The sequence below is a fragment of the Microtus pennsylvanicus genome, chromosome 2 (genome assembly GCF_037038515.1).
Source record: "Microtus pennsylvanicus isolate mMicPen1 chromosome 2, mMicPen1.hap1, whole genome shotgun sequence".
Classification (NCBI taxonomy): Eukaryota; Metazoa; Chordata; class Mammalia; order Rodentia; family Cricetidae; genus Microtus; species Microtus pennsylvanicus.
Window position 1 is genome coordinate 61,055,452 of NC_134580.1, and position 27,788 is coordinate 61,083,239.

Genomic DNA, 27,788 nt, shown 5'->3' on the forward strand with positions numbered 1-27,788 from the left:
GTGTGTGTGCCAGTCATGTGTGTGTGTGCCAGTCATGTGTGTGTGTGTGCCAGTCATGTGTGTGTGTGTGCCAGTCATGTGTGTGTGTGTGCCAGTCATGTGTGTGTGTGCCAGTCATGTGTGTGTGCCAGTCATGTGTGTGTGTGTGCCAGTCATATGCGTGTGTGTGCCAGTCATGTGTGTGTGTGTGCCAGTCATGTGTGTGTGTGTGCCAGTCATGTGTGTGTGTGCCAGTCATGTGTGTGTGTGTGCCAGTCATGTGTGTGTGCCAGTCATGTGTGTGTGTGCCAGTCATATGCGTGTGTGTGTGCCAGTCATATGCGTGTGTGTGTGCCAGTCATGTGTGTGTGTGTGCCAGTCATGTGTGTGTGCCAGTCATGTGTGTGTGTGCCAGTCATGTGTGTGTGCCAGTCATATGTGTGTGTGCCAGTCATGTGTGTGTGTGCCAGTCATGTGTGTGTGTGCCAGTCATATGCGTGTGTGTGCCAGTCATATGTGTGTGTGCCAGTCATATGTGTGTGCCAGTCATGTGTGTGTGTGTGCCAGTCATGTGTGTGTGCCAGTCATATGTGTGTGTGCCAGTCATGTGTGTGTGCCAGTCATATGCGTGTGTGTGTGCCAGTCATGTGTGTGTGTGTGTGCCAGTCATGTGTGTGTGCCAGTCATATGTGTGTGTGTGCCAGTCATATGCGTGTGTGTGTGCCAGTCATGTGTGTGTGTGTGTGCCAGTCATGTGTGTGTGTGCCAGTCATGTGTGTGTGTGCCAGTCATGTGTGTGTGTGTGCCAGTCATATGCGTGTGTGTGCCAGTCATATGCGTGTGTGTGTGCCAGTCATATGCGTGTGTGTGTGCCAGTCATGTGTGTGTGTGCCAGTCATGTGTGTGTGTGCCAGTCATGTGTGTGTGTGCCAGTCATATGTGTGTGTGTGTGCCAGTCATGTGTGTGTGTGCCAGTCATATGCGTGTGTGTGTGTGCCAGTCATGTGTGTGTGGGTGTGTGCCAGTGCCACACGTGTGTGGCTTTCAGTTCTGACAAGTCCAGGAGATGAGCAGCTGCCATCAGTAGTCCCATCTGAGGGTCACTGGCTCACAGGGACTCCCAGAGCACAGCTGCATCCTTGTGAGAGGCGCCATCTTCACTACCTGGTTAATAAGCAGTGTTAGGTACCTTTTTGTTTTCATCTTTTAGACTGCTTATGGTTATTTTAATAAAGGCTGTTAAACCTAGGATAATAAAGAACACGGCATTCATCTAAAAATAACATACCACACTCACTTATCTTAGTCCTAATAATATTGACATTGAAAACAGAAAAGAAAATAATTCAAAATTATTTAAATGTATTTGTCATTAAAACAGTGCATTACCTATGAATCTACAAAATTATTAGCCAGAGTTAAATACTTGGCTCTCTACCTTCCTTCTCCAGCCTACCCATTTATTCTACTTCTATAATCATTGTAAAATTAAAAACATTGCCAACTACTTGTAATTATTTGCTTTTTGACATAAGTCTTACAATGTGTATATTATTCAACATAAATAATCTCTTTGGTTTAAAGTCTAATTTAGGAAAAGTTTGTGTTAAAGGCTGGGGGTGCAAGTGAGTGGTAAGGACCTTGTCAAGACCCTGGTCTTGTCTCCAGGATGGAAAATAGAAAACAATGATTTCAACACATCCCCCAAGAAGCCATGTGCTCAGCCCCTGCCTCAGTCTGTCACCTACACTGTAAAATGTTTGTCTTTCTTGTCTTTCTCTTTATGTAAACAACACTGCCGTCTCAAGCAGGGTAGACTGTCTTTTGAGGTTTTAGTTTAATATACCCCATCCCTTCTGCAGCTTCCACCTCCTCTGATGAAAGAAAATCCTGATGATCTTATTTCACCTGCACTTTTGCCTGTTAAATGACTAGTTGACTGTTCCACATTTGCCTTAAATTTATTAATGTGTGCATTCATAGGCACTTGGTCTTATTCCTGATAAACACTATCTAACTGCCCATGTCTGAAACTAAAAAAATCTACATATCTATTCTCTTTACCCATATGTTGCATGAACTGGTTTTAATAATTAGGATATAAAGAAATGCAAGTAAGTAGTTATCCATTACAATCAAACTTGTAGTCATATTAGGTATGTTTTCAAGGTCAAACAAAGATATGTTTTAGATAGACAGGTCATCTTCAAACACTTCAGAGATCTACAGAATATTGCATTTAAGATGTTTCAATTTCTTTCTTTCTTTCTTTCTTTCTTTCTTTCTTTCTTTCTTTCTTTCTTTCTTTCTTTCTTTCTTTCTTTCTTTCTTTCTTCTTCTTTCTATAATGAGGCATGTCTGCTCCTGGCAGTGTCAATCTATTCCAGAGAAGATGATGGGCATTGAAGAAACTCCACATGGTCCACACTATCTTTGTCACAAAAGTAAGCCACTGAGAAGAAAATGTCCTTGCCTTGACTGCTGACAGTATGCTGTCCTAACTGGACAAGAAGGACACAAAAGGAAGGACTGCTGAACTTTGCCAAGACAAAATAGGACAGCCCTTCAGAATGTCCTGCCTCACAGAAAGCTCTGACAGATATGCTAGGCCTGTAGGCTGAAGATGGATGTCCCAGTGTTGCAGAGGAACTTTGGGTGACTGTCCAGGCAGCCAGCAGGTTCTGTCATTTCTCACAGTTTTTGAAATTCGCTTGCTTGCATTTCCTGCTTACTCAGGTAAAATTATTTCCTTCTCAGGTCTCTGAGGGAGTTGAATACTTTAGTTATAGTTTTCCTTGTTACCGGATTCATAAAAGAAATTCACTAAAGAGGTGTAAAGTGTATGAGGTTGAGAGACATAAAAAAATAGTTTTGGTAATGCAAGTTAGAATAGAAAGTGAATTAGGTACAAACTTTTGAACTCATCAAGACAGGATAGATATGGAATATTTCCTCTGAATTTATCAAATGTTTATGGACTAGACATTACTAATGTAATTCTCGACTGTATATGTTGTTATAGTTATTGTACTTATTGTATATTTTTTCTTATATTAGTTATAACCTTTTTAAATTTTAGACAAAAAGGGGAAATATGGTGATATCTTGTTTGTACTCTACAAACAAAGCTTTCCTGAAGATCAGAGGGCAGAGCTAACCACCAATTAACCATAAAGGTCTGGATGTCTGGATAGACAGACAGAAAGTTTTATGGCTGGGTGGAGAGAGGAATCTAAGGTGGTAGAAGACAGAAAGTTGGCCCCATTCCTGCTGAGGAGTTAGCAAGGTAAGAGTTAGCTGTGGCTTGCTCCTTTCCCTTTCCGATCTTTCAGCATTTGCCCCAATATCCGGCTCTGGGGTTTTATTATTATGGCCAATTAGAACTTGTGCAACACCCATACTCTTCCCATCCAACTGAGTTGTTGCAATTGGTTTAATTTCTGTATAATTCTGGCTTTAGCCTTTGCTCCCTACATTATAGAAATACTGGTAATAACATGAAAATACAAGTAGCTACAACGTTCACTAATGTAGCATGAATAATAAAATTGCAGAGACAGTTACTGGGTTCAACCTGAAGATCAGACAAGCAAAACAGCCAGCCACTAGAGAGTTCTTCCCGCTGAGAAATCTCATACTGAACGAGCGATCCTGCCACCATGAATCCTCAGAATGAGACTGAGCTGAGACCTTTCTCCTCCCATTTTATAATCCTCTCTAGTGCTGGGATAAAGATGTGCACCACCCGCCTCTATAGCTAACTAGTGTGGCTACTGGGATTAAAGGTGTGTGCTACCACTGCCTGGTCGGTAAGGCTAACCAATGTGGCTGTTTTACTCTCTGATCTTCAGGCAAGCTTTATTTATTAAAACACACACGAAATATCACTACCCACTAACACTCCATGATGGATTCCGGGAACATATTTCATCACTTTCTCTCTAAGTCACACAATGTCACTAAGTACAATTACACTATTGGCCCTACTTTACAGAGTGGAAATTGAGTTTCTGTGCATCTGTTATAGTGGCCTTTACAGATAGAAATCCTTCCACAAGTTTCTGTAGTAGACCCTTCATCTCTAGAATCAGACAGAAAGTCTGTTACATGGCCTACAAAAAAAGCAGTGATCTGACTCACACCTAACACATCAACTTAAGTTGTTTCATTCTTTCCTCCCTTCAACTAGATCTTCTGGATATACATGACTGTATTCTGATATACCTGTCCCATTAGCCTCAGAAGGAACACCCCATTACATGTAAAATTAGAGTGGTTAATAAGATTCTGCCAGCTACAAGTAACTGTTTATACAGCCTGGGGTAAAACCGACCCAATGCAGCAACTCCAGAGACTCACTGGGGACTAGAGTCCCATCTTCTGCTTTTATCAAGTCATCAACCTATGAAAGGGACGTGTGACTACAGGAAAGGGTGCTGCTGTAGCACAGCCCAGTGAAGTGCCGCTGCATGGGTTTCTCTCTCGTAACGACCAAAGCAGCAGTGTATATGTATTTCTGTGCTTTAGCACAGCCCAGTGTGAGTCACAAAGAAGTTACTGAACTTGTACTTATTCCTAGTGATTTAATTTTTGGGTGTATTTGTGGTATATGCTTATGTGTACATATGTTGTTAGTCTAAATATTTGGTATCACACATTTTCCTGCCCTTTACACAAGGCACTGAATAATGGAGTCTTTACTTGATGACCAAGATAACAATTAGAAATCTTGTCTGTTCTTCAGCAGGTGATGAAAGGAGACAGAGACAGAGACCCACATTGGAGCACCGGACTGAAATCTCAAGGTCCAAATCAGGAGCAGAAGGAGAGAGAGCATGAGCAAGGAACTCAGGACCGCAAGGGGTGCACCCACACACTGAGACAATGGGGATGTTCTACTGGGAACTCACCAAGGCCAGCTGGCCTGGGTCTGGAAAAGCCTGGGATAAAACCAGACTCTCTGAACATAGCGGACAATGAGGACTACTGAGAACTCAAGAACAATGGCAATAGGTTTCTGATCCTACTGCATGCACTGGCTTTGTGGGAGCCTAGGCAGTTTGGATGCTCAACTTACTAGACCTGCATGGAGGTGGGGGTTCCTTGGACCTCCCACAGGACAGGGAACCCTGATTGCTTTTCGGGCTGGGGGGGGACTTAATTGGGGAGGGGGAGGTAAATGGGAGGCGGTGGCGGGGAAGAGACAGAAATCTTTAATAAATAAATAAATTTATAAAAAAAAAAAAGAAATCTTGTCTGTTTCTCCGGATCTCAGAACATTTGGATCTTTAGACTGATGAGCACAAGCTACAAAAGAGGTCCTGATGAAAACTGACGTAAAATATTGCGCTTCCTCTTAGATTGATCTTACGTCGCTTGCTGGCATCACAGCATAGGGTTTCTGTCTTATAACTGAAAGGCCAAAATAGCTGGGTGTAATGTACTCTTGTCAAAGGGAGAGATGGCCGGGGAGAATTATCTAAATACAAAATAGCTGGGTGTAATGTACTCTTGTCAAAGGGAGAGATGGGTGGGGAGAATTATCTAAATACAAAATATCTGGGTGTAATGTATTCTTGTCAAAGGGAGAGATGGGGCAGGGAGAATTATCTAAATACAAAATAGCTGGGTGTAATGTATTCTTATCAAAGGGAAAGATGGGCGGGGAGAATTATCTAAATACAAAATAGCTGGGTGTAATGTATTCTTGTCAAAGGGAGAGATGGGGAGGGGAGAATTATCTAAATACAAAAAATAATTAAAAGAAAAAAAACCCCAGATTCTTACTTATGCCATAAATGTGGCTTTTGTTTTCAGGTTCCTATAAAAATCTTGACCTCACCACTACATCAAGACAATAGCTTCTGACACTGTCAAACATTTGAATGTTTGTCCCTTGTTAAACATTCTTCTCCTGCCTTTTTGAACAATTTATAAACTCATTCGAAGATAGAAGAAGTCTTTGATTACTGGATAACAAATAGAGCCCCTAATAAAAACCAATTTTTAAAACAATCATGGGAAGGCAGGAAACTCAGGAGACTAAGGAAGATTAGCACGAGTCAAGGCTAGCCTAGCTTACAGAGCAAGTTCCAGGCGAGCCCAGGCTACAGAGTAAGACCTTACTTCACATGAACAAACAAAATAATCCTATGAGCAATAACGTGTTGAGAGACCCCGTTGGTGGGGACCCAGCCCTGAAACAGCGTCATGGGGCTTAGTCAGTAGCCCCTAGAGCTCTGTAAATGTGGGTGTGAGCAAAAGCTGCATATCAGTTCGTGACCTTTCCAAATACTGTTTCTTCATTATGCAAATAGGGAAATTGTCTGCACAAGAGAAAAGTGAAAGGAAAATTTAAAAATAAGCGAGGTGCTCTGCACACTGTTTAGCCAGAGGCAAGCACCAGTACTTGTGCGAGGATGCACACTTCTAGAGGGTTGCTGTCTGATGGCATTTGACTCAGGTTCCTTAAGTTTGCCTTTAAGTGTGAATAACAGCAATAACAATAACCATTTTGCGAAGCATTATTGTAGGCTGTTTATAATAATTTAAGAATTTTTAATAATCTATAATATGAATAATTTTATACCACTTAAATATAGGACAGAGAATCATAAAATTTAAAGTAAGGCTGACAAGATGGCTGAGCAGGATGAAGCACTTCCTGCAACACCATAGTTTAACGTGGTAGAGAGAGAACCAACTTCTGCAGGTAGTCCTCTGACCTCCACAGCTAATACGCACACACACACACAATACACACACATGTATATACACACACGCATACACACACAAATTAACAAGTAAATAAACAACTGTAAACATTTAAAAACACCCAAACTACAGGCATGTGTTACAATCAGGAATCAAAAAGAAAAAAAAAGCAGCATGTTCCAGAGTTTGTACACTTGTGTCTTACAGTGAGGTTTACCTTTCATAAAGGACACATCATTTAGTTAGTGACATTTACAAGTGTCTAGAAGTCAACTTGACCAAAAGCAGAGGCGTTTCCTATTTCGCCTGCTACAGTAACTGAGAGGAAGCATGGGCTCTATCCTTTTAGTGGCTGCTGGGAACAAGGAGATGCTCTGTTGGCAATTCAGACTGCCCTCACCTGCTGACTCCCTCCCAGTGAGACCCATCTCCACCCTGGTCTCCCCTCTGCTCACACATCCCCACCCTGTCCTCCCCTCTGCTCACACCCTCCCCGTCTCCACCCTGTCCTCCCCTCTGCTCACACCCTCCCCGTCTCCACCCTGTTCTCCCCTCTGCTCACACCCTCCCCGTCTCCACCCTGTCCTCCCCTCTGCTCACACCCTCACGGTCTCCACCCTGTCCTCCCCTCTGCTCACACCCTCCCCTTCTCCACCCTGTCCTCCCCTCTGTTCACACATCCCCACCCTGTCCTCCCCTCTGCTCACACCCTCCCCGTCTCCACCCTGTCCTCCCCTCTGTTCACACCCTCCCCGTCTCCACCCTGTCCTCCCCTCTGCTCACACCCTCCCCGTCTCCACCCTGTTCTCCCCTCTGCTCACACCCTCCCCGTCTCCACCCTCTTCTCCATCCCTTACTACTCATCCCTTACTAATCCATCCCTTACTACAAAACAAAACAAAGCACCCCAAAATTATTGTATATTATACATTTATGTAAATTTAAATTTTACCTGACTAGAAAAAAAGAAAAGTTAAAGCAAACATGCCCTGTCGGTGTGTGGAGGCTGTGCTGTCCCCCACAGCAGCAATTACGCTACTGAGTAAAATAATTGTGGAAATCAGGAAAAACATGCTAGTTTTTTTCAAAATGAAGGAGTTCATTAACAAGAATACTCCAACCAAGTGAGATTAGATGGCCTATACTGTCCAGTAACCAGGAGATGATCTCCTGCCACAGGGAAGCCCAACTCTTCAGCACCCGGTGATTGTAGCGTCAACACCGCACATGTCTAGAGAAGGAATGGCAATAAGACATTTGCCTTATTTGTGGTTAATTTCACCCATTTCATGCTATTATTCCATTATCTTAAGTCACATTGTACTAGAAAAACTGACAATTTTAAATTTAAAAAAGTCACTAAGTTGCTTAAGTATTGTGTGGGCCTAAACAAAATTAGATAGTGTACTTTATAGAAAACATAATACGGGAGCATTAGTTTAGGGCTATGATATATCCATTTTTGAATATTATGAAGAATTACAATAAAAGAATGTGCTTATGTAATAGTGAACACGTGTGTATGTGCACAATATGAGCCATCTGTTGCATCTGTCAGTGGGCTAAAACAGAACGTGGCTCAAGTTTAAGACAGTATTTTTTGACAAAATTATTCATTTTGATTTTCAGGGTTTTAAAATCATGAAATATGTAATAAATTCAAAGAAGTGCATGACATACACATTGAAAGCATAACTTCAAATTAATAAATTCATGATGACTCTGCAAGCTAAAATGTGTGTCCTTTTAAAGGTCACAAGCCAAGTAGAAACGCCTTGGGAAAAGCTTGCAATAATTACATATTTCAAAGTGTACAGCATAAGGTAGAGAGTGAACTATTCAAGACTGTATGGTTAGCTCCACACAATACTACAGACATGACGGTCAGCTCCACACAATACTACAGACATGACGGTCAGCTCCACACAATACTACAGACATGACGGTCAGATCCACACAATACTACAGACATGACGGTCAGCTCCACACAGCACTACAGACATGACGGTCAGATCCACACAATACTACAGGCATGACGGTCAGGTCCACACAATACTACAGACATGACGGTCAGCTCCACACAATACTACAGACATGACGGTCAGCTCCACACAATACTACAGACATGAGGGTCAGCTCCACACAGCACTACAGACATGACGGTCAGCTCCACACAATACTACAGACATGACGGTCAGCTCCACACAGCACTACAGACATGACGGTCAGCTCCACACAATACTACACACATGACGGTCAGCTCCACACAATACTACAGACATGACGGTCAGCTCCACACAGCACTACAGACATGACGGTCAGCTCCACACAGCACTACAGACATGACGGTCAGCTCCACACAATACTACAGACATGACGGTCAGCTCCACACAATACTACAGACATGACGGTCAGCTCCACACAGCACTACAGACATGACGGTCAGCTCCACACAATACTACAGACATGACGGTCAGCTCCACACAGCACTACAGACATGACGGTCAGCTCCACACAGCACTACAGACATGACGGTCAGATCCACACAGCACTACAGACATGACGGTCAGCTCCACACAATAGTACAGACATGACGGTCAGCTCCACACAGCACTACAGACATGACGGTCAGATCCACACAGCACTACAGACATGACGGTCAGCTCCACACAATAGTACAGACATGACGGTCAGCTCCACACAGCACTACAGACATGACGGTCAGCTCCACACAATACTACAGACATGACGGTCAGCTCCACACAATACTACAGACATGACGGTCAGCTCCACACAGCACTACAGACATGACGGTCAGCTCCACACAGCACTACAGACATGACGGTCAGCTCCACACAATACTACAGACATGACGGTCAGCTCCACACAATACTACAGACATGACGGTCAGCTCCACACAGCACTACAGACATGACGGTCAGCTCCACACAATACTACAGACATGACGGTCAGCTCCACACAGCACTACAGACATGACGGTCAGCTCCACACAATACTACAGACATGACGGTCAGCTCCACACAATACTACAGACATGAGGGTCAGCTCTCCACAGTTTTGCAGAGACTGGAATGTCAGCTTCATAGAAGGGAAGAGAGGATGGTCAGCTCTACAGTACTACAAGGAGTTCCTGCTTTTCACACTCAGAGAATTTGTTTTGAAAAATCTCTCCTCGTGGCTTGCTTATGAACCTGATTTTAGAGCACTATAAAATATCACAGCTGTTAAATGATTGGGGAAAAGGACAGTGAGTTTAATTTAGCTCCTCACTAAAGCCTTTACTTTTAGATTCACCTTTGCATAGGTCTGGGTATATTAATGCCAAACCCCATCTTTTAGATGTATGGGCAAGGAGTTCATTTATTCACCCATGTTTAACCAACACTCACGAAGGTGCTCCATGAAGGCAGAAAAAACCATGCTCCTTCCAGAAGGCCAAAAGCCCAGCACCTCTGCAGCACCATTGGTCCCCACAGGACACCAGTGGAACACGGGCGGTGGCCACTGCACAGACGGAACTTAAACTGTACATTTCCCCATCACAGTGAACAGAATCCAGATTCTCGAGAATCTTCACCTAAAACGTTAAGACGGCTGCTTACTCCACCCCTCTCTAACCTAACTGTGTAAGTCCAATGACATATCAAGGTGTATGGAACTACTAACAAACAGAATACCATGCCTTAGATGCAAAGATATCCATATGTCATATATTTATGTGCATGGTTTATGAAATAAAGTTTTCGCCAGTGACGGAACAACGTTATTCTCTACAAAGTCAAGCCTTTGCAAACACAACTGGATAATGGGACAGCTATATATCATCTTAACAAAAGCATAAAGATAGTCTCTAGAGTTCTCATTCATCATTAAACTGAAAAAAAAACCTGATTATTTTATGGTTCAAAATAAGATTTTATTTGTTCTTGCCATGTAATGCACAGAGTAAAATCTCTTCACCAAGACAGTATATTCCAATAAATGGTGGACAAAGTTTAATAACATTAAAATACTTTATGTAGGAATCATGGACTCATGTAAGCATGAACTCTGAAGGATCCTGAAAGTGAGAAACAACAAAGACACAGGTAACAGTAGCAACGGAGCAGTGCAGTTTGTACAGATAGCACTTGGGAGAGATTCTGCTAAGCATGCATTAGATGCAGCTTTGTACACACACACACACACACACACACACACACACACACACACACACACAGCCTAAGTGGAATTTGAGAGTGATAAATTTTGATCTCATTAACTAATGGTCCCCAGCCAATAAGTTGATATAAGTATGGAAAATAAAGAAAGTAGGTAATTTGTCTATTTCATATTTGTGTGCTATGGGTTGTTTTATTTGAAGTTATTTTCCGAACAGCAAAATAAATTACTTTTTCAAATATGTGAAAAGTCAGCAAAAATGTTCAGTGTTCACAAGATTTATTGAATTATGTAAACTATTTTTATGGAGTTCTTCTATTGGTGTCATTATCTGAGGAATAAATCTCATTTTCCGTTATTTGGATAAGCTTCCCTGTGGATGTATGTGTGGACTGTTATCTGAGGTTTTGACTCCTTCCACAGTTTCGCCCTCTGCTAACCTATATCATCCTTCATGGTTATTTTAAGTTTTAAAGACTATTTTTGATAGTCCTAAATTTTATGCCACAATCCTACATTTAAACACAGTAAGAATAACATATTCTCTCACATTAAAAATACAAGCTAAATCTAAAAATATGAAATTACGATATACCATTAAGTTTTAAGCACACCTGCAGAAATAAATTTCAAAAGTATTACATAAAATAGTTACATCTGAAGATTAGGAACACTAATTCAAATTATCTCATTATAGAACATCTCAAAATGCACATGCATTTTTACTACTGACAGCACATGCACGCACACACACACAACTATCTATATTCATGGGATTAGCTTTTCTGAGAATATACTTGAACAATGATGATTTAAGAGAATGAACTTTATATTTCTAAGAATTAATACCCTCTATACTAACCTACTGACTGATTTTAGCTAGGTACTTTTACATAATCATATGAAAAAATAAGACATCTCATATAGAGGAACCCATAAATTTATGCAAAAAGATGAAGAACATTTAATAAGTATCCATTTTGGGTCTCATGCTCAGGCTGCACCAACACTAGAAGAGCTTCTCAAACATGCTCCTGGGCTGTCCCCTCATTTTATCTGCACAGCACAGGCTCGTCAGCACTCCGCCATGGGAGGGAAGGATGTCCCATTCCTCCCAAGAACTCTTAGGAAGTTAAAGGTTGCATATTTCTCATGGTGTAGGCACTGGCATCTGACCCTACTCAAGTAAGTCACTCCTGACCCATGCTCATGCAGCCAATCCTTAAGAAATACAACAGGTCACATGACAGACAGACAGACAGACAGACACACACACACACAAGCAGGGGAGGGCCTTGGAGAAGAAGGAATCTTGTGGGAGGAGGAAAAGGATGAGAGGAAATGAAGACAGGGGAGACTTTAATCAAAGAATATTATAGATATGTACTAAATAATAAAGTAATAAATAAGCTAAATGAATAACCTTTTAATGTTTAGTTAGAAGCTATTAATAAATCATGACTTTTCTGAGAAACTTTCCTATGAAATCTACTTAGTCCTTTGGCTGGGCATGGTGGTGCACGCCTTTAATCCCAGCACTTGAAAAGTAGAGACAGCAAGCCAGGGTTAGGTAATGAGAACCTGTTTGTTTCTAGCCTCAGGCTATACCACTTAAAGTGGGAGAAACATTGGATTTACATGTCAAAAGACACAATCTCACCGCCTGGAGAAATGGACGTTATTGGGTAGTAACAGCACACTTTAATACCTACTTAGTTTCTATTAGCACACCTTTCTATCTCCCACTGAGCCAGTGCACCCAACTCAGCTCCTCCTCTAACTCCTCCTCCAGCTGCTGCTCTCCTCCACTCACTGAGCCTTCTTAGTGAGGCTCTCAGGGGCACAGACTCCTCAGACCAGGATCAGCCTGAGTTCTCACTCCTCTATGTCCGCATGGGACAAGCACTTTCAGCTTTGTCATGCACAGAAAAGAGTGTGATGGGTTAGTGACATTTCTTATACTTAATTTTTAAAATTTTATGATCTTAGTTGTTTTGCTGAAAAATGTTAATATAGAGAGTGTACAGATTGAGGCCAGCGGGTAGATCGATGAGCAAAGGATGAGAACGGGCTACGGAAGGGAAGGAACTGTCACCTGCTCCTGGAAATAAAGCTTGACTTCTTTGCATCATGAGAAAAGAAATATATGTTCAGGAGTGAGAAAAGAAAGGTATGAATGAAAATTTGAGAAAGCAATCTTTGAAGGCATGTTGGGACTGAGGAAAATATGCTTGATAAAATAAACGCTTGAATTTTTAATATCTACGTACAATACTTATTGAAAACATTTCTTCTTCCAGCATTTAAAAACTAACATATTATAATATTTTTTAATATTAGCAGGGTTGTGCAATCATCAATACTACCTGCTTCAGTAAAACAACACCGTAAAATAAATCCTTGAGACATTAGCCATCACTCTGAGTTCTCTTTTCACCTCAAATCCCAGCTGCCACTAATTTACTTTTTCAAAAATAAAACTCACTTCATTGTGATGAGCCCACTAATAAATATCACACAGATACACTAAGGTTGTCAAAGAGCAAACATTTGTTCAGCCCCAAGCAGTGTACATCTCACTGAATGTCCAGACAGAAAGAAGAACATATGCTTTCACTTCAGTAGATTTGCCTATTCCGCACATTTAACACACACGTGGTAAGTAGCATGGCCTTTGTCTTTGGCTGTTTCACTCGGCACAGAATTTGCAAGCCTATCCATACTGTATGGTGTGAATCAGTAATTTAAGCCTTTACCTAGCTGATGATGTTCCCCAGATGACTGTCTCATACCGCTTATTCAATATTCAGTGAAGACGATTTTTATATCAAGTTTCACAAATTAATCACTTCATAAAAATTGACTCCTTATGTTTCATGCTATCTATATAATGTTTAGATTTATGGTTTTTAAGCGATAAAGAATTTTCTAGTAATGTCCATGAGAGAAAAATAGTTTCTTATGAAAGCTGAACTGGAGTTAGAAAAATAGACACGACTTAAGTGATAATTAAATAGAAAATCAGTAAGACCGAGCGATTGGGAGGAGGCAATCACGCCCAGCAGAGAAAAACTATTACAGACTGGTACCCAGCTTTCTGGCTTGTGCAAGTTTGAATACAGGGGTGTCAGATTCCTAGAGAGTGGGAAAAAAAGAGTACGCTATTTATTAGGGTTGTTTTTTTGATGGGTTGGGGGTAACAAAGAATCTAATTCTACCTGCTGAGTTTGGTATTTCCTGTGGCAGATAAGATGACTAAAATTATTGGCTGGAAATAAAAATTTTAAGAGAAAGTTTTCTGTAGACTATTCTCAAATGGATGAGTATCATTAAGAGACAGCATCTTTAAAAAGCTCCTCACAGCTAATGCAAAGGCAATTCTAAATGGTTGCTTTAAGGACTTCTATGAACCATTTCTATTCAAGATTATAGTTAATGTCAAGTTAAGTCAGTTATCATGGGAAATCTGGAAGTCATTTATCTATCTAAATACTCATTTATACATACACACATACATACATACGTACATACATATGTCTACCCATGCACTTCAAATCCATGAAACAAAGGCCATGACCAATATAGAAATGTGTAAAGTCTAAGCAAGGGTGGGCTTAGGATGGGATAGTAGAAAGCACTGAATTTGCATACAGTCTCCCAGTGGTGGACAGAGAGATGAACGGAGAAAGAAAAGCATGTAAAGTCACAAAAACCCAGAGGAAAATGTTTCAGAAAAAGAACAGTGGGGCTGGAGAGGTGGCTCAGTGGTTAAGAGCATTGCCTGCTCTTCCAAAGGTCCTGAGTTCAATTCCCGGCAACCACATGGTGGCTCATAACCATCTGTAATGAGATCTGGTGCCCCCTTCTGGCCTGCAGACGTACACACAGATAGAATATTGTACACATGATAAATAAATACTTTTTTTTTAAAAAAAGAAAAAGAACAGCAGTGGGGCAGAGTCTGACAAAAGTGCCCTAGGTGGGCAGTGGTGGCACACACCTCTAATCCCAGCACTTGGGAGGCAGGTGGATCTCTGTGAGTTCGAAGTCAGCCTGGTTTACAGAGCGAGTTTCAGGGCAGTCTCCATAACTACTGGGAAACCCTGTCTTTAAAAGCATATATATATATATATATATATATATATATATATATATCTGATAAAATATGAAGTGGATAACTAAATTTAGTAGCCTATTAAATAAAAATCAATAAAATAAAAAAATTAGTAGCCTATTTAATTCTATGCAGTTTTAACAAAAGTCATGCAATTCACAATTGCATGATTATAAAAATTATTTCAGTATGTATATGTGTTGTAAGAAAAATCAGGACATTAGGTTATATAGTCTAATATACAAAAATGAAGCAAAGAGAAAACTTCCCAGTGATATAGTTGAATAACATAGTTCACAACATTGAATGGAATTAGTATTTTTTGGATGTTAACTCATATCTGTGATAGACCAGGGAAACAGGAAAATACAATGGGCCATTTTGTCCTCACATCTGAAGGGCAGATATATGACTTCTTAAAGAAAGATGATCACAAAAATTTTCTAACATGGTTAAGTATCATTAAGGCAGCATCTTGAGAAATCTTTCATAGTTAATGCAAAGGTAATTTTAAATGGTTGCCTTAAGGACTTCTTCAAGACACTTCTGTTCAAGAGTATAATGGATGTCTAGTCAGATCAATTACCACAGGAAAGAAATCAACACTTTCAGATTATCAAAGAGGATGCGAAATTATCTTTAATCACAGATGACTCTTATACAGAGTCACAGAAAACTGTAGTATACAAAATCAGTAAACAAAAATCATTTGTACTTACACATCCTAGCAATGACTTATACAGCAGCAAAAACAATATGTGCAGAGTAATTTTTTAAAAAGAATATGATGATTACACTAAAAATAAAAATATATTGCAAGAAAGTAAAGAAAAAATAAATAAAACAACATCTCATGTTTGTGAACTGCAAAATGTAATCTTAAAAACAGCAGAAATGCTCCATGCAGGGAGCTGGTTCAGCTTCAGGTGCTTCCTGTGTAAGCCCAGCACCTTGAGTTCAGTCCCTGGGATGCATGGGAGAGAACTCCACAGGTTTCCGCTGACATGTGCCAGCACACATACAACAATAATATTTTTAAAAAATTGTAATATCTTTAAAATAACTGTGGCAATAACTTTGACAGTGACTGATCCCAACGTCTATCAAAGCTCCATTTGCTTTATTTTCAGACGCTCATATCAGGATTAGTTAGAAAACACAGCGTCTCCGTTGCCTGCGGTATTCTTTTTCAGTACACACACTCCCGAGCCCTACTCTAAATATACGGAATCACAACTGTAGGGGTGGTGCCCAAGTAGTTCTATTTCTTTTTCAGTTAAGGGTTATACATGAGCAGAAGATCGCGTTAGAATAAGATCCTCATATTATTATAGGCAAGCTGTACTTTCATGGAGAAAGGAAAAAATAAAGAGAACACCTGCCATTGGTGCAACTACATAGAAGGGGACACTGCACAGTGTCCTCTGAGATGAGGCAGCATGGAAAAATACTTCCAGAAAACAAACGAAAAATGAACTTGATAAGTCAAGCACTAAATAATGGTGCATATATTCTGACGTCACCTTCCAATCGATAGAAACACATTCGCTGCTCTTGGCGCTCTTGGCTAACCACGGAACCAGCTACCCCTTGAGTTCCTGATCACATCATCAGAATGGAATGATGCCCACGTTCCTGCTGCGGTGTACAGTGTGCATTCAAACCTTGGGAAAGAGGGCACCACTGACAAGGTGCACATGCCGAGGAGGGCAAGGCAGCTACCCAGCACGGGATGAAGCTGAGAACGCACGATTTTAGCGCCCCAATCACAGTTATCTTCACATGAAATCTTGCTCTGGTCCTCTCTCCCGCCCTTTTCTTCCCTCCTCCTTTTTGTCTGAAAAGGGCCAGGCTCTGCAGCACAGACTGGCATCGCAGGTGCCAGGATTTCAGGCGCTTGCTCTGCTTCTCCATTACAGTGGTAAAGTCTGCCTTCAAGTTCTACCAATGACGTAGACTGCAATGTAAAACTAGCATCTCATCAGCAATACCTGTGTATAAATACTCAAATATCCACTGCTCTCCTGCCTCCATAATTCAATGGTGTAAATCTCTCTGATAAAAACAACTAATCATGAAAACTTGAACCTAGAACTAATGTTTTCTACTAAGAAATTCCTATTAGAAGAGCAATCTTCATTAAAAAGGAAAAGTGTTTTTGTGCAGCATTTATAAATATAGAATTACTAAACCTTTTGAAAATATTTGTCTTTTGTTTTTATTTTTTGAGACAGGATTTCTTTGTGGGTAGCCCTGGCTGTCCTGGAACTTGCTCTGCAGAATAGGCTGGCCTCGAATTCACAGAGATCCACTTGCCTGTGTCTCCCAAGTGTTGGGATTAAAGGTGTGCATCACCACCACCTGGCAAGTTTCTTAATTTTTAATCTTTGTTTCACGTCCCCAGAATAGAACACGGAAGAATGGATATGGTTTAGTTTGGACACAAAGCCATCAATACGGTGATGGGAAAAGCCATTCTTCTTGTTGTTTGATTTTCAACTTCCATCCCTTTTCCCGTAGCCCTGTGCTTTCTGACAGGTATATTAACGAGGTTTTTTGTTTTGTTTTTAAGTAAGAAACCATTTTATCCTCCAGTGTAGAAATGTGGAATTTCATTCTGTCTCAGTTATCAGTTCAGTACATGAGACATTTTCTAAACAAATACTGGTTGACTAAATAGTTTCTCTTTATCTTATCTAGTCCTAATTCTTTCTCTTCCCATATTATATAACATTATCAGAAAATTAATATAATATATTTGTACCTTCTACATATACCATGTGCAATCACTAAGGTAATGGGAAAACTTTTTGCCAGATCTACACACATTTGTGTAAATATAAACAATCATGAATGCTATCGTTTATCAATCAAAATATAAAAACCTAACATTTAAGGAACCATTTAAAATTTATTTTTGCTATCCATTTTCTTCTTAAGCATTTAGCAAATTTACTTTAATGTGACTCACTGCAAATGAACACTATAGTCTTACACTGAAATATGTATCCTGCTACAAGGTCTAATCGCTGCAAAGATAATAGCAATCATAACAGCATTTGTTTATTAAAGTCATTATGGTAAGGACTAGAATTAGGATAAATACTCATTAGTGACAATTCTTTTTCTTTGTAAAACCTGAATTCAAAATAAAAGATATAAAACATCCCTGGTTTACGGTAAAATAAAACAGTTTCCAAAAATGTTGTATAAGAATTTAAGTTACATTTAGTTTTAAACAATCCATGACTGTAATATCAAGTATCAAAACACAAAGTTGTTAGTAATAACCATACATATTTTTCCTCAGAATAAAGATAGTTAGGTTGATCCTAAAAAATAAAAGGAAATTTAAGAATTTAAGTTGTCATAATGAACAGGTAACAGCAACATTTTTTATGAGAAATTGTAGTAGTTACTTCTTGTTATCTTAAGAAATATAAGTTTCCTAGAGACATCAACCTGGCCCTTAAAATTTACAGGTCCACAAGCACCTTGTACTCGGCACCCGCAGTAAGCTGAGTACAAGGTAATTATCTCATTAGCATATACTCATCTCCCTTGCCCTCAGAAAATAAAGGGGTCTTCTTGTCCTGAAGAAACGGTGATAGCAGCATTTAAAAGTGGAGCGCTTCATGCCTTTCATCCCAGCACTCGGAAATCAGAGGCAGGCGGATCTCTGTGAGCTTGAGGCTAGCCTGGTCTACAAGAGCTACAACAGCTAGGGCTGTTACAGAGAAACCTTGTCTCGAAAAACCAAGAAAAGGTGGGCACTTATGTCATGCACTTCTGAGCGTTGCCCACCATGCCAGGTTTACCAGTAAGAAGCTCTGGCTCTGAGCAAGCCTCAGGGCTCCTGTCTTCTCTGTATAGCGCAGAGACAACACACGAGACTCACTCTTTGCTATGCTCTTGGAAGAAACAGACTCTTTCAGAAAGTGTCCTCTATGAATTAGCTGTGACATGATCATAATTTCCACAAATCAGAAAATGGTTGTTTCAACTATATGACAACTCAGTGTAACTATCAAGTTAGATATGTAACAAAACAGACTCGTAATTACTGGCTTACCATCAAATCACACAATGCACTTTACTAAAGATGTTTTTCTGTTTACTGCATGCTATGAAGACCTGACAGAGTACAGATACATCTTAAAGAAGAAAGAAAATATACACAACTGAATGGTATACTAAGTGGGAAAACGCCTATGCCAATCATCCTCTCTTCATTTTGAGAAAAGCACAATAAGAAATGGGGTTTTGATATATTAATTTAAATTTGACATATAAACAGGTTTTGCTTCACAAGTAAAATTTGTGCAATATAAAAATCAAATTCTGCTAAAAAGCTCGATTGCGCTTAAAAATGACATTTTCCGCACTTTTCCCTTCCAAATAGATGTAATTAAAGCAAACACTTCGTCTTGAGATGAAGTCTGCCTGCACTCTGCTGACTCCGCAGTGCACTGCACACGCCAGGGCCTCAGCGGCTTCCGTTATGGGGTAGCAATTGCTCTTATGCCTTCCTGCAGTTTCTCCCCAGGTTGCCTTCCTGCTCTCCCAGCCTCTCCAACTAAATCCACAGGGAGAGGAGCATGATCTAACGCACCTGTCCTCCAGCTCGACCTGGGAGCTACCATTTCTTTCAGAGAATCATGGACCAGGTGGTGTGGTGCATGCCTGGAATCTGAGCATTTAAGAGGCTGAGGCAGGAGGATTATGGGTTTGATACTAGCCTGGGCTAATCATAGCAAGTTCAGGTCCACCTTGGGCTAAGAGTGACGTGCTGTTTCAAACAACAAAACCAGCAAGAAAAACAAATGCCAGAAGATGGAGAACACTGCCCCTGCTGTCTAACTGTTCTCAGGCCTCAAACTGCACTGGGCTACCCAGGAAACCAGTAAATCCCAAGGGACACAGAGACTTAATAAGCTTTTTCCAATCTTTAAAGTTTTTTTTTCAACTCAGCAATTACCTTTTGTAAATTATGTCAGAATTTAGGCCCTTTAGAATCTTATTTTAAGGGTATTGCCTTATTTTCCCCAAACAGTCTCCACTCTTGGTAAAAAGGCTTTGCAAGGTCTACTTTCACTCATCTTTAAAAGAAAGCTAAGAAAACAAACTGTGAATTCACGCTAAGAACACAAACTAAAATCAAACTTAAACTTGTTGGTAAATGGAATCAATCAGACTCTCAGATCTAGAAGATATAAATCAAAGACTTTTGCAAACCAGCCTGACGGTAATTCCAATGTAGCCGTCAGTTGTGGTAGAAGCTAACACACACACAGGCACAGCAAAAGATGAGATAACTTTGAACGTGAACGAAAAGGAAAGAAGCAGTGTTACTAACGGGCAGCCCCTACACAGCCGAGCTGCTTTACCTGTCGTCGTCCTGGGAGAGGCTCCTTTGCAAGGGCTCTTTACTCCGGTGTCCTCCTGCCCCTGGATCTGGAGCATCTCGGGCTTTCCCCTCATCTCCTGGTTCTCTGCTTCTTTCCTCACTGCCTGTCTCTGTACTCTCCTTCCCTCTCCCAGCTCCACCAATTATTTCCTCCTTTACTGCTGGCTCTTCCTGAACTGTCTCTTCTTGCTTAGCCCCTCCTTCCCCACCCTCTTCTACTCCCTTTGTCCTTTCAATGAAACACAAGTGGAAGGCATGCAAAGAAACACAAAGAGAAAAAAGAAAAGTCAAGAAAAACAAATGCAAGTGAAATGAAACAGAGACAATGAAGACACTCAAAACAGGTGAAACGTAAATCGTTTAAATGTTGAGTGCATTTTCTCACTGCATATCAAAGATAGTAAGCAATGGCTAAGCAGGCTAGCTCTAAAATTGCATCCTACGTTACAAAAACCATGGGAATCAATCAGGTTGAGTCTGCAGTCTCTCCAGCAGAGAGAGCTCCAATATCCACGAAGCAACAAGACAAGAAAGAACGGAAAGATATACTAAATTTTCTTGAGGCAGTGAAGAAGGCTTCCATGTATTTTGATATTTTCAAGGGGATAGGAAAGCCTCTTATTAAAAAGTAATAGCTCTTTCAAATTAATAAAATATATTCAACCATAAAAAACACCCCAGAAAAAATTGTTTTCCATAATCATCATAATGTTAAATACACACCTTCAGTTAACCTTTATTTTAATTTAATAATGATCTAACAATTGCAGTCTAATTTTTAAGTTACAAGCATAGAGATAATTCAAGCAATTTAGTATAAAAAAACTGTCATCAGTTCCATAAAAACTGACCAAGATAAAAAATAACACATACAGAATATCCTCTAGCTTTTACAGATTATACCAATATTCTATATTTATCCAAAGAAAGAGGGCCCTCTGATACACATGAGCAGTTACACCCAAGTGCCCTTACCTGATTCTTCTGTCTCCTCTCGGCCGCTCTGATTGGACGGACATGTAGCTTGTGCTGCTGAAACGAGAAGCACTACTAGTCCTGGACACCGCAGATACATCACTTACATCACTGTCGGAGGACTTAGTGGAAACAGTATCTGCCCCTCTATGTGGATCCCATCCTGATCGATACTGTTGACACAGATTGACAAACACGCACAAGCTGTCAGTATTACCACACAAGGCAATTGTTAGCTTGCTCCTATTTCAGCTCTTAATTGTCCACGAGGGCACTGCAATACCCCACTCAGTTGCATTTAAAACAAAAGTGAACGGTAATTGTCCTAAAACAAGAATTAAATTTATACGAAACCTTTGTTTTTAGCAAAGTAATTGCAGCATTTCCACCACACCCAATGAGGGCCATTAAAAGTTTCAGAACAGCAATGGCCTCAGGGAAGAACATTTAGCTAAAATCTGGGAAATAAACATTTTGCTTAACAGTAGGGAGCGCGACTCTTATATTTCTGATTAAAATTTGAAAGAAAAAAGATCTGGTCAAGTTGTCTCTGTAGCTATAAAGACCAATTCAACTTTATCTTTAATCCACTGTGCTTCACTGAAAACCTGGAGATAACACAAAATCTAATTAATGAAAACTAGCGATTTTAGAAAAGCCAAGAGAAAAGAGAAGTTTAATTTCTGAGCAGTTGCAGGAATTTGGACGAACCCTAGAAATATTAGAAAAGGTTGTTATTATTTACCAACAGCTCAATCTTCCTGGAATGGAAATAATTAGATAGTTAAGTAGCAAAGTCAGGGTTCAGGGGATTCTAGGGAGCTCAAATATTCTGGTAAATTGAAAACCAACATAAATATTTCATGTTAATGACCTATTCTCATAAAATACATTTAATGTTAAAACTAATGGATACAATTTAATTTTATTACAGCAAAAGATCAGTTGCCAAGAGTCCTCAAGCTGAAATTTAAAGGAAGAAAAGAAGAAAGAAAGAGAGAAAAAAAGAAAAGATGTGGACCTTGGCGCCTGGAATCTTGGTGCAAAGGAGACTCGCTAGCTGAGCAGAGTTGGGCAGATTCCTTAATCTTTAATATTCTTATCATTTAATGACATGAATAATCATATCCTCCTTGCACAATTGTTTTGAAAATTAGAACAATATGTGTTCTGTTATATTGCACCTAGTATCAGGTAAATTAGTGACATATTCTGACTGTGTTATCACCAGCTGGAGTCTTCCTCTGAAATCCACCCAGTGCGGCTGCTGCTGTCCATGGTGCTGCATAGGAGAGCACCTGCTAGTCTTATTTTTAAGAATCATTGTTAGTCTAGTTTTGGAGAACATTCTAAACACAGGTACAGGCGAGTTTTACACAGTTTTTGAAAACTATGTAAAAAGGTCAGAAATAATGGCTCAGCATAAATATTTCACAGATACAAACATGTTGGCCAATAGCACTTGAATGGCAAGTGGCTATAGCTTAAACACTTATAACCAAATGACTTGCTCTGTTTCTTCTGGATCTCACAGTTTTTATTAAAAACCGACTCTTCAAATAAAGGGACTGTTTCTAAGATGCTATAAAACATTAATAATCAAATTTATTAATCTAGAAATTTGTAATTAAATCAGTTAGCAACCGATTTTTTTGGTTCACCTTATTTTTCAACTTTAATTATCAAAAAAAAAAAACCCCAATTACATTATTCAAAACACTGTTCCCCTTTTACGCAGGAAATGTTTATACAAAGAGAATGATACTGTTTATTAGTTAGAATAATATTGTTTATTTTTAGTTCACTTATTTGGTACAAATTTAGCTCGTAATATTCTTTTTTAAATAAATATATTTAAAAGTACCAATTTACTTAACTTACTATTATTACTGTAGTATTTCAGTAGGTACATTCAAGATTTTCTGTTATGCATCCACCTCTACATCTAAATAATATATGTGTGAACAACTGTAATAGATTATATTTATATTTTCCACTAAATTTAAGGTACATTGACCTGAAGTTGAGACATATATGCAAATCTTCAATTTTATTTATGTATTTTTTTAAAAAAATTTCAATTACAAAAAATGTTTTAATTGTTCAAAGATATTGAACTGTACCTGGGGGGAATCTTTATTTTTCTCATTTCTATAATTTATAAATAAAGAGAGGCTAGCTGCTACCATTTATTCTGTGTGTGTAATTATATCATAATTAGAAAAGCAGTCTAGCATTATATTTCTTACTTGCCTTTGCTCAGGAGACCATTAGGTCTGAATTCAAATGAAAAACAAAAAGCTTTAATTGTAGCAGGAAGCAGAGACAATAATAGTCATTAAGCGTCAGGTTTCTTAGTGAGACTGAAGTCCAGCCGTATCAATTAGTGTGTTTATGCTCTTGGACCAAGTGCTTTTATGAGTGTCTCGGTTATCAATGTTAAAACAGCGCCTTTCTGTCAGGTTTGCAGCACGGATTAACAGAGCAGTGCCGGTGGCTAGTGCAGTATTTAAACATTATAAGAGTTTAAAAGCAAATGAGACTTTGTTTCTAAATCTTACATTTGAACGCAAACTGCTGAAGGCCTGGGAAATACTTTCCTCGATTTGTGTTTCTCTTAGCAGATAAAGCAGGTGACTGCTGAAAATTCAAGGCCAGCTTGGGCTTCAAAGCAAGACTGCCTAACAAAATTACAAAGAACACTCAGCAGTCTCCTAGAAAATGGCTGACAGTGAAGAGCAGTGCCTAAGGCATAGGGCAATTAAAAGAGAAGGAATTAAATGATATGGCTTGTATCAAGAACAGCAAATAGCTAAAAGTTGTAGCTTGAAGGTAGAATTGGTGTATTACTCAAGACTGTACCATTCTGCTGACTTCTAAGCAACTAAGCATGTTGAAGACACAGGGATGTCCGTGTATACAACCATAAAGAGACACGTATAAACAGAATGAGAAACTTAAAAAGTCGGAACAAGAAAGTCATTTAAAATTACATTATTTGTGTGTGTGTGTGTGTGTATGTATCTGTGTGCAAGTATGTGCATGCATTTCACAGTACAGAAAGCAGGGAAAGAAGTCATCAGCAGTCTTTCCTAGCTATGATTCCTATGAACTACGATAACGATCTACTGAACAAGACATGACCTCTGATGCTACCATGGCAGGACTGTGACGAACTCAACCTATTGTTTTCTGACTGGATTTGAGGTCACTATACAAGAGGGGAGGCATGCCTGGCACCACAGGTCTAGGCAAGAGCTGGTTGGCTGTGGAAATCGTGGGCCCTGGCTGGGAACCTACTCTTTTTGCTAAATGAAGATATTGTCAAGAAGCCTTCCAAACACTCATTTCTATCTAGAGATCCGGGCTTCTCTCAGCCTCGCAATGGGCAGATGTTAATGCAGAGACTCCTAACTGGTAAAGGTGCTTAGAATAAGTGTCAGTGAAGCCTAAACCCTAAGAGGGTTATTTATTTATACCACCTCTTAAAGGCTTATGAAAGATGGGAGGGAAATATAAGAGACAGAGGACAGGAAGATGTGCGCCAGAAAGATGTCTCCTGGACATGATATTCCACTTCATTCATAAAGTTGCTTCAGTTGCATTTACCTGCACCAGACCTATACAACACTAAGAACTTCAAAGTCTATCTCGTCAGGCATGCTGAGTGAACCCCATGAGGCCCCACTCATTCATGGGGACTCTTGCAGTTAATGGCCGCTGAAAGGACGGTGGAATTCTCTGCAGTACAGCAACCCTGACAAATTGCTCATACTCCAGTGAATAACATTCTGGTGACACTCATGCCTGCACTGTCCATGAAAGGAAGAACATGGGAGTAAGTGGGGAGGGGACTGGAAAGAAGGATTTCAGTTGGAAATGGAGTGTTGGAAGAAGAAAATGACTAATGTTCATTCTGTATTAGAGAAGGCAATAGAGGTTGATAATGGCTGAAATTCATTGTATACATGTATGAAGCTACCAAGAATAAAACAATGAAAAATAAAAAGTTATTCAACATAAAAAAGATGTAGTCTAAATATAGTTAGAATAAAACATAATCATATATATAATTCAATCTCTCCCATAAAATTATGACCTGATACTATAATTTATGTTGAAAATGTTTAACGTATTTTTATTCAGAGGATAAGAAAAATTATAAACTTTAACAGTGATATAAAATCAGTTCAATTATTATTATGCCCAGAAAATGAGCTATGAATATGAATAATAGGTTTACCCAGAAAATAGTTGCTGTTGTCTTTGCATTATATATCAAATATATCAGGACACAGCTGTCAGACTAACAAGGAATGTTCATTATTCTATTTAGTGGAGCAAAATCATAAGGTTCATAATCTTAGCTGAAAACTACCCTGCTTGGAGATCACTAAACTCTTGGGTAAGGTTTTCCCGGCAATATTTTGATATTTCATATGTTAATATCAAGCAGAGCACGAACTACAGAAAATTACAGGAAATTATCATTCTTCAGGATGTTCCAGACTCTCAGGAGTTCCTAAGTGGCCTGGAAAAGCTAATGTTGTTCCTATGTATCTAAAATTAGTGGGACCTCAGTGGCCTGGAAAAGCTAATGTTTTTCCCATGTGTCTAAAATTAGTGGAAAGTAACAGTGTATCTGCAAAGCTCTATTGAAAAGCCAGAAATCATTAAAATTTTAGGATATAGTTGATAAAAATTGAATTTTTAAAATAAAAGTTCCACACTCTTGTCCTCATCTGAAGGCTTGGGCAGTTCCCCAGACTATTATTGCTGCCCCCCCTCCCCCATAGTGTTGCATCAACTTTGACTACTTCAATTTTCGTACATGAACTGGTTGGCTTCAATTTAACAAGTCTTACTTAACCCTGTAATCTGTAGCACAAAATGCAAATCTATGGAATTATTACAATTGCCAGGCAGAAAACAATATCATCATTATTAACAACAAAGTAAGTTTACGTACCAATCAAGTAGTATTTGGAAGAATTGCTAAATCACATTTAGGGTGTGTGGTGGTTGGAATGAGAATGACTGACACGGGCCAGTATGTTTGAATACTTGGTCCCTACTTGGTGGAACTGTTTAGAAAGAGTTAGGGGGTGTAGGCTTGTTGGGGCATGGCCTTGAGGTTTCAAAAGACCAGGCCATTACTAGTTAGCGTTCTCTGCTTCATGCTTGTGGGTCAAGCTGCAAGTCCTCAGTTACTACTCAAGTACCATGCCTGCCTGCCTGTTGCCTGGTTCCCGCTGTTATGATCATAGACTCACTCTGAACTGTAACTAAAGTCTTTCTTCAATAAATTGCCTTGATCATGGTATGATGTGGGATTCTCCTCTGTATGCTATGAAAATGTTTTATTATCATTGGTTAATAAAGAAGCTGGTTTGGCCTATATCAGGGCAGAATATAGCCAGGCAGAAAGAGATATATAAAGAGAGTAGGCAGAGTCAGAGAGACTCCATGTAGCTGCCAAAGGAGAGAGATACTGGACTCTTACCAGTAAGCCACAGCCTCATGCCGATACACAGATTAATAGAAATGGGTTAATTTAAGATGTAAGCGTTAGTTAACAAGAAACCTGAGCTAAAAGGCCAAGCAGTGCTGTAATTAATACAGTTTCTGTGTAATTACTTGGATCTGGGAGCCCGGATTACTTGAATCTGCTGTCTCTGGTTATAATGGTGCATTATCATAAAAAGAGAAAAGTAACTAAGACGTGAAGAAAAAATAATGAGTAGACCTATAGTGATATTATATTTGTGTTTCAATAAATAAAGCTTGTCTGAAGATCAGAGTGCAAAGCTAGCTACACTAGTCAGTCATAGAGGCCAGTGGTGGTGGGGCACACCTTTAATACCAGTGCTAGAGAGGAATAGGAGGTGGGATAAGATAGAAACTCACTCTCTTTTCAGTCTGAAGATTTCATAGAGGTAAGAGCTCTCTAGTGGTTGACTGCTTTGCTTCTCTGATCTTTCATCTTGAACCCCAATATCTGTCTCTGGGCTTTCATTATTTGCGCTACATAGCCCCAAAGGTTAGGAAAACAATTAGGACTAACAACATTTGGAAGTGAGGGAGGGGAATGCCTGGTCAAGACTTCTGGTCAGCTTGGGTGCAGGGCAGAGAACAGGGACAAAGGCTCTACTACAATTAGGGAATGGTGGGAGTAGGGGTCGGGATCATGTTTGCCATGATGTCTTTATATTATATCATAATTCAGAAAGAGTATCTGTTGTCCCTTCAGAACTACATAATAATAGTTAATCTCTCACGTGAGCCAGCTTTTTTCTCCTGTGAAGTACTTAAAGCTCTTACAATGACGAATTTCAACATTCCATTGCACACTAAATAGAAATGAAATCTCTCAGTGTTCACAGAGAATCAAGCATTACTCTGAGTGACCCTAAATGA

General features: G+C 39.6%; 1 protein-coding gene across 49 annotated transcripts in view; it reads right to left on the reverse strand.

Moving 5' to 3' along the window:
- Positions 1–27,788, reverse strand: part of Rims2 (regulating synaptic membrane exocytosis 2) — a 410,761-nt gene that overhangs the window by 94,236 nt on the left and 288,737 nt on the right. For 27 of the 49 annotated variants that reach the window (XM_075961105.1, XM_075961103.1, XM_075961108.1 and 24 more), the window contains one exon: positions 21,372–21,544. The exons of the other annotated variants lie outside the window; for them this stretch is intronic. In XM_075961105.1, coding sequence (XP_075817220.1) covers positions 21,372–21,544 — 173 coding nt within the window. The remainder of the gene's footprint in view (positions 1–21,371; positions 21,545–27,788) is intronic. 49 annotated transcript variants of the gene reach the window in all.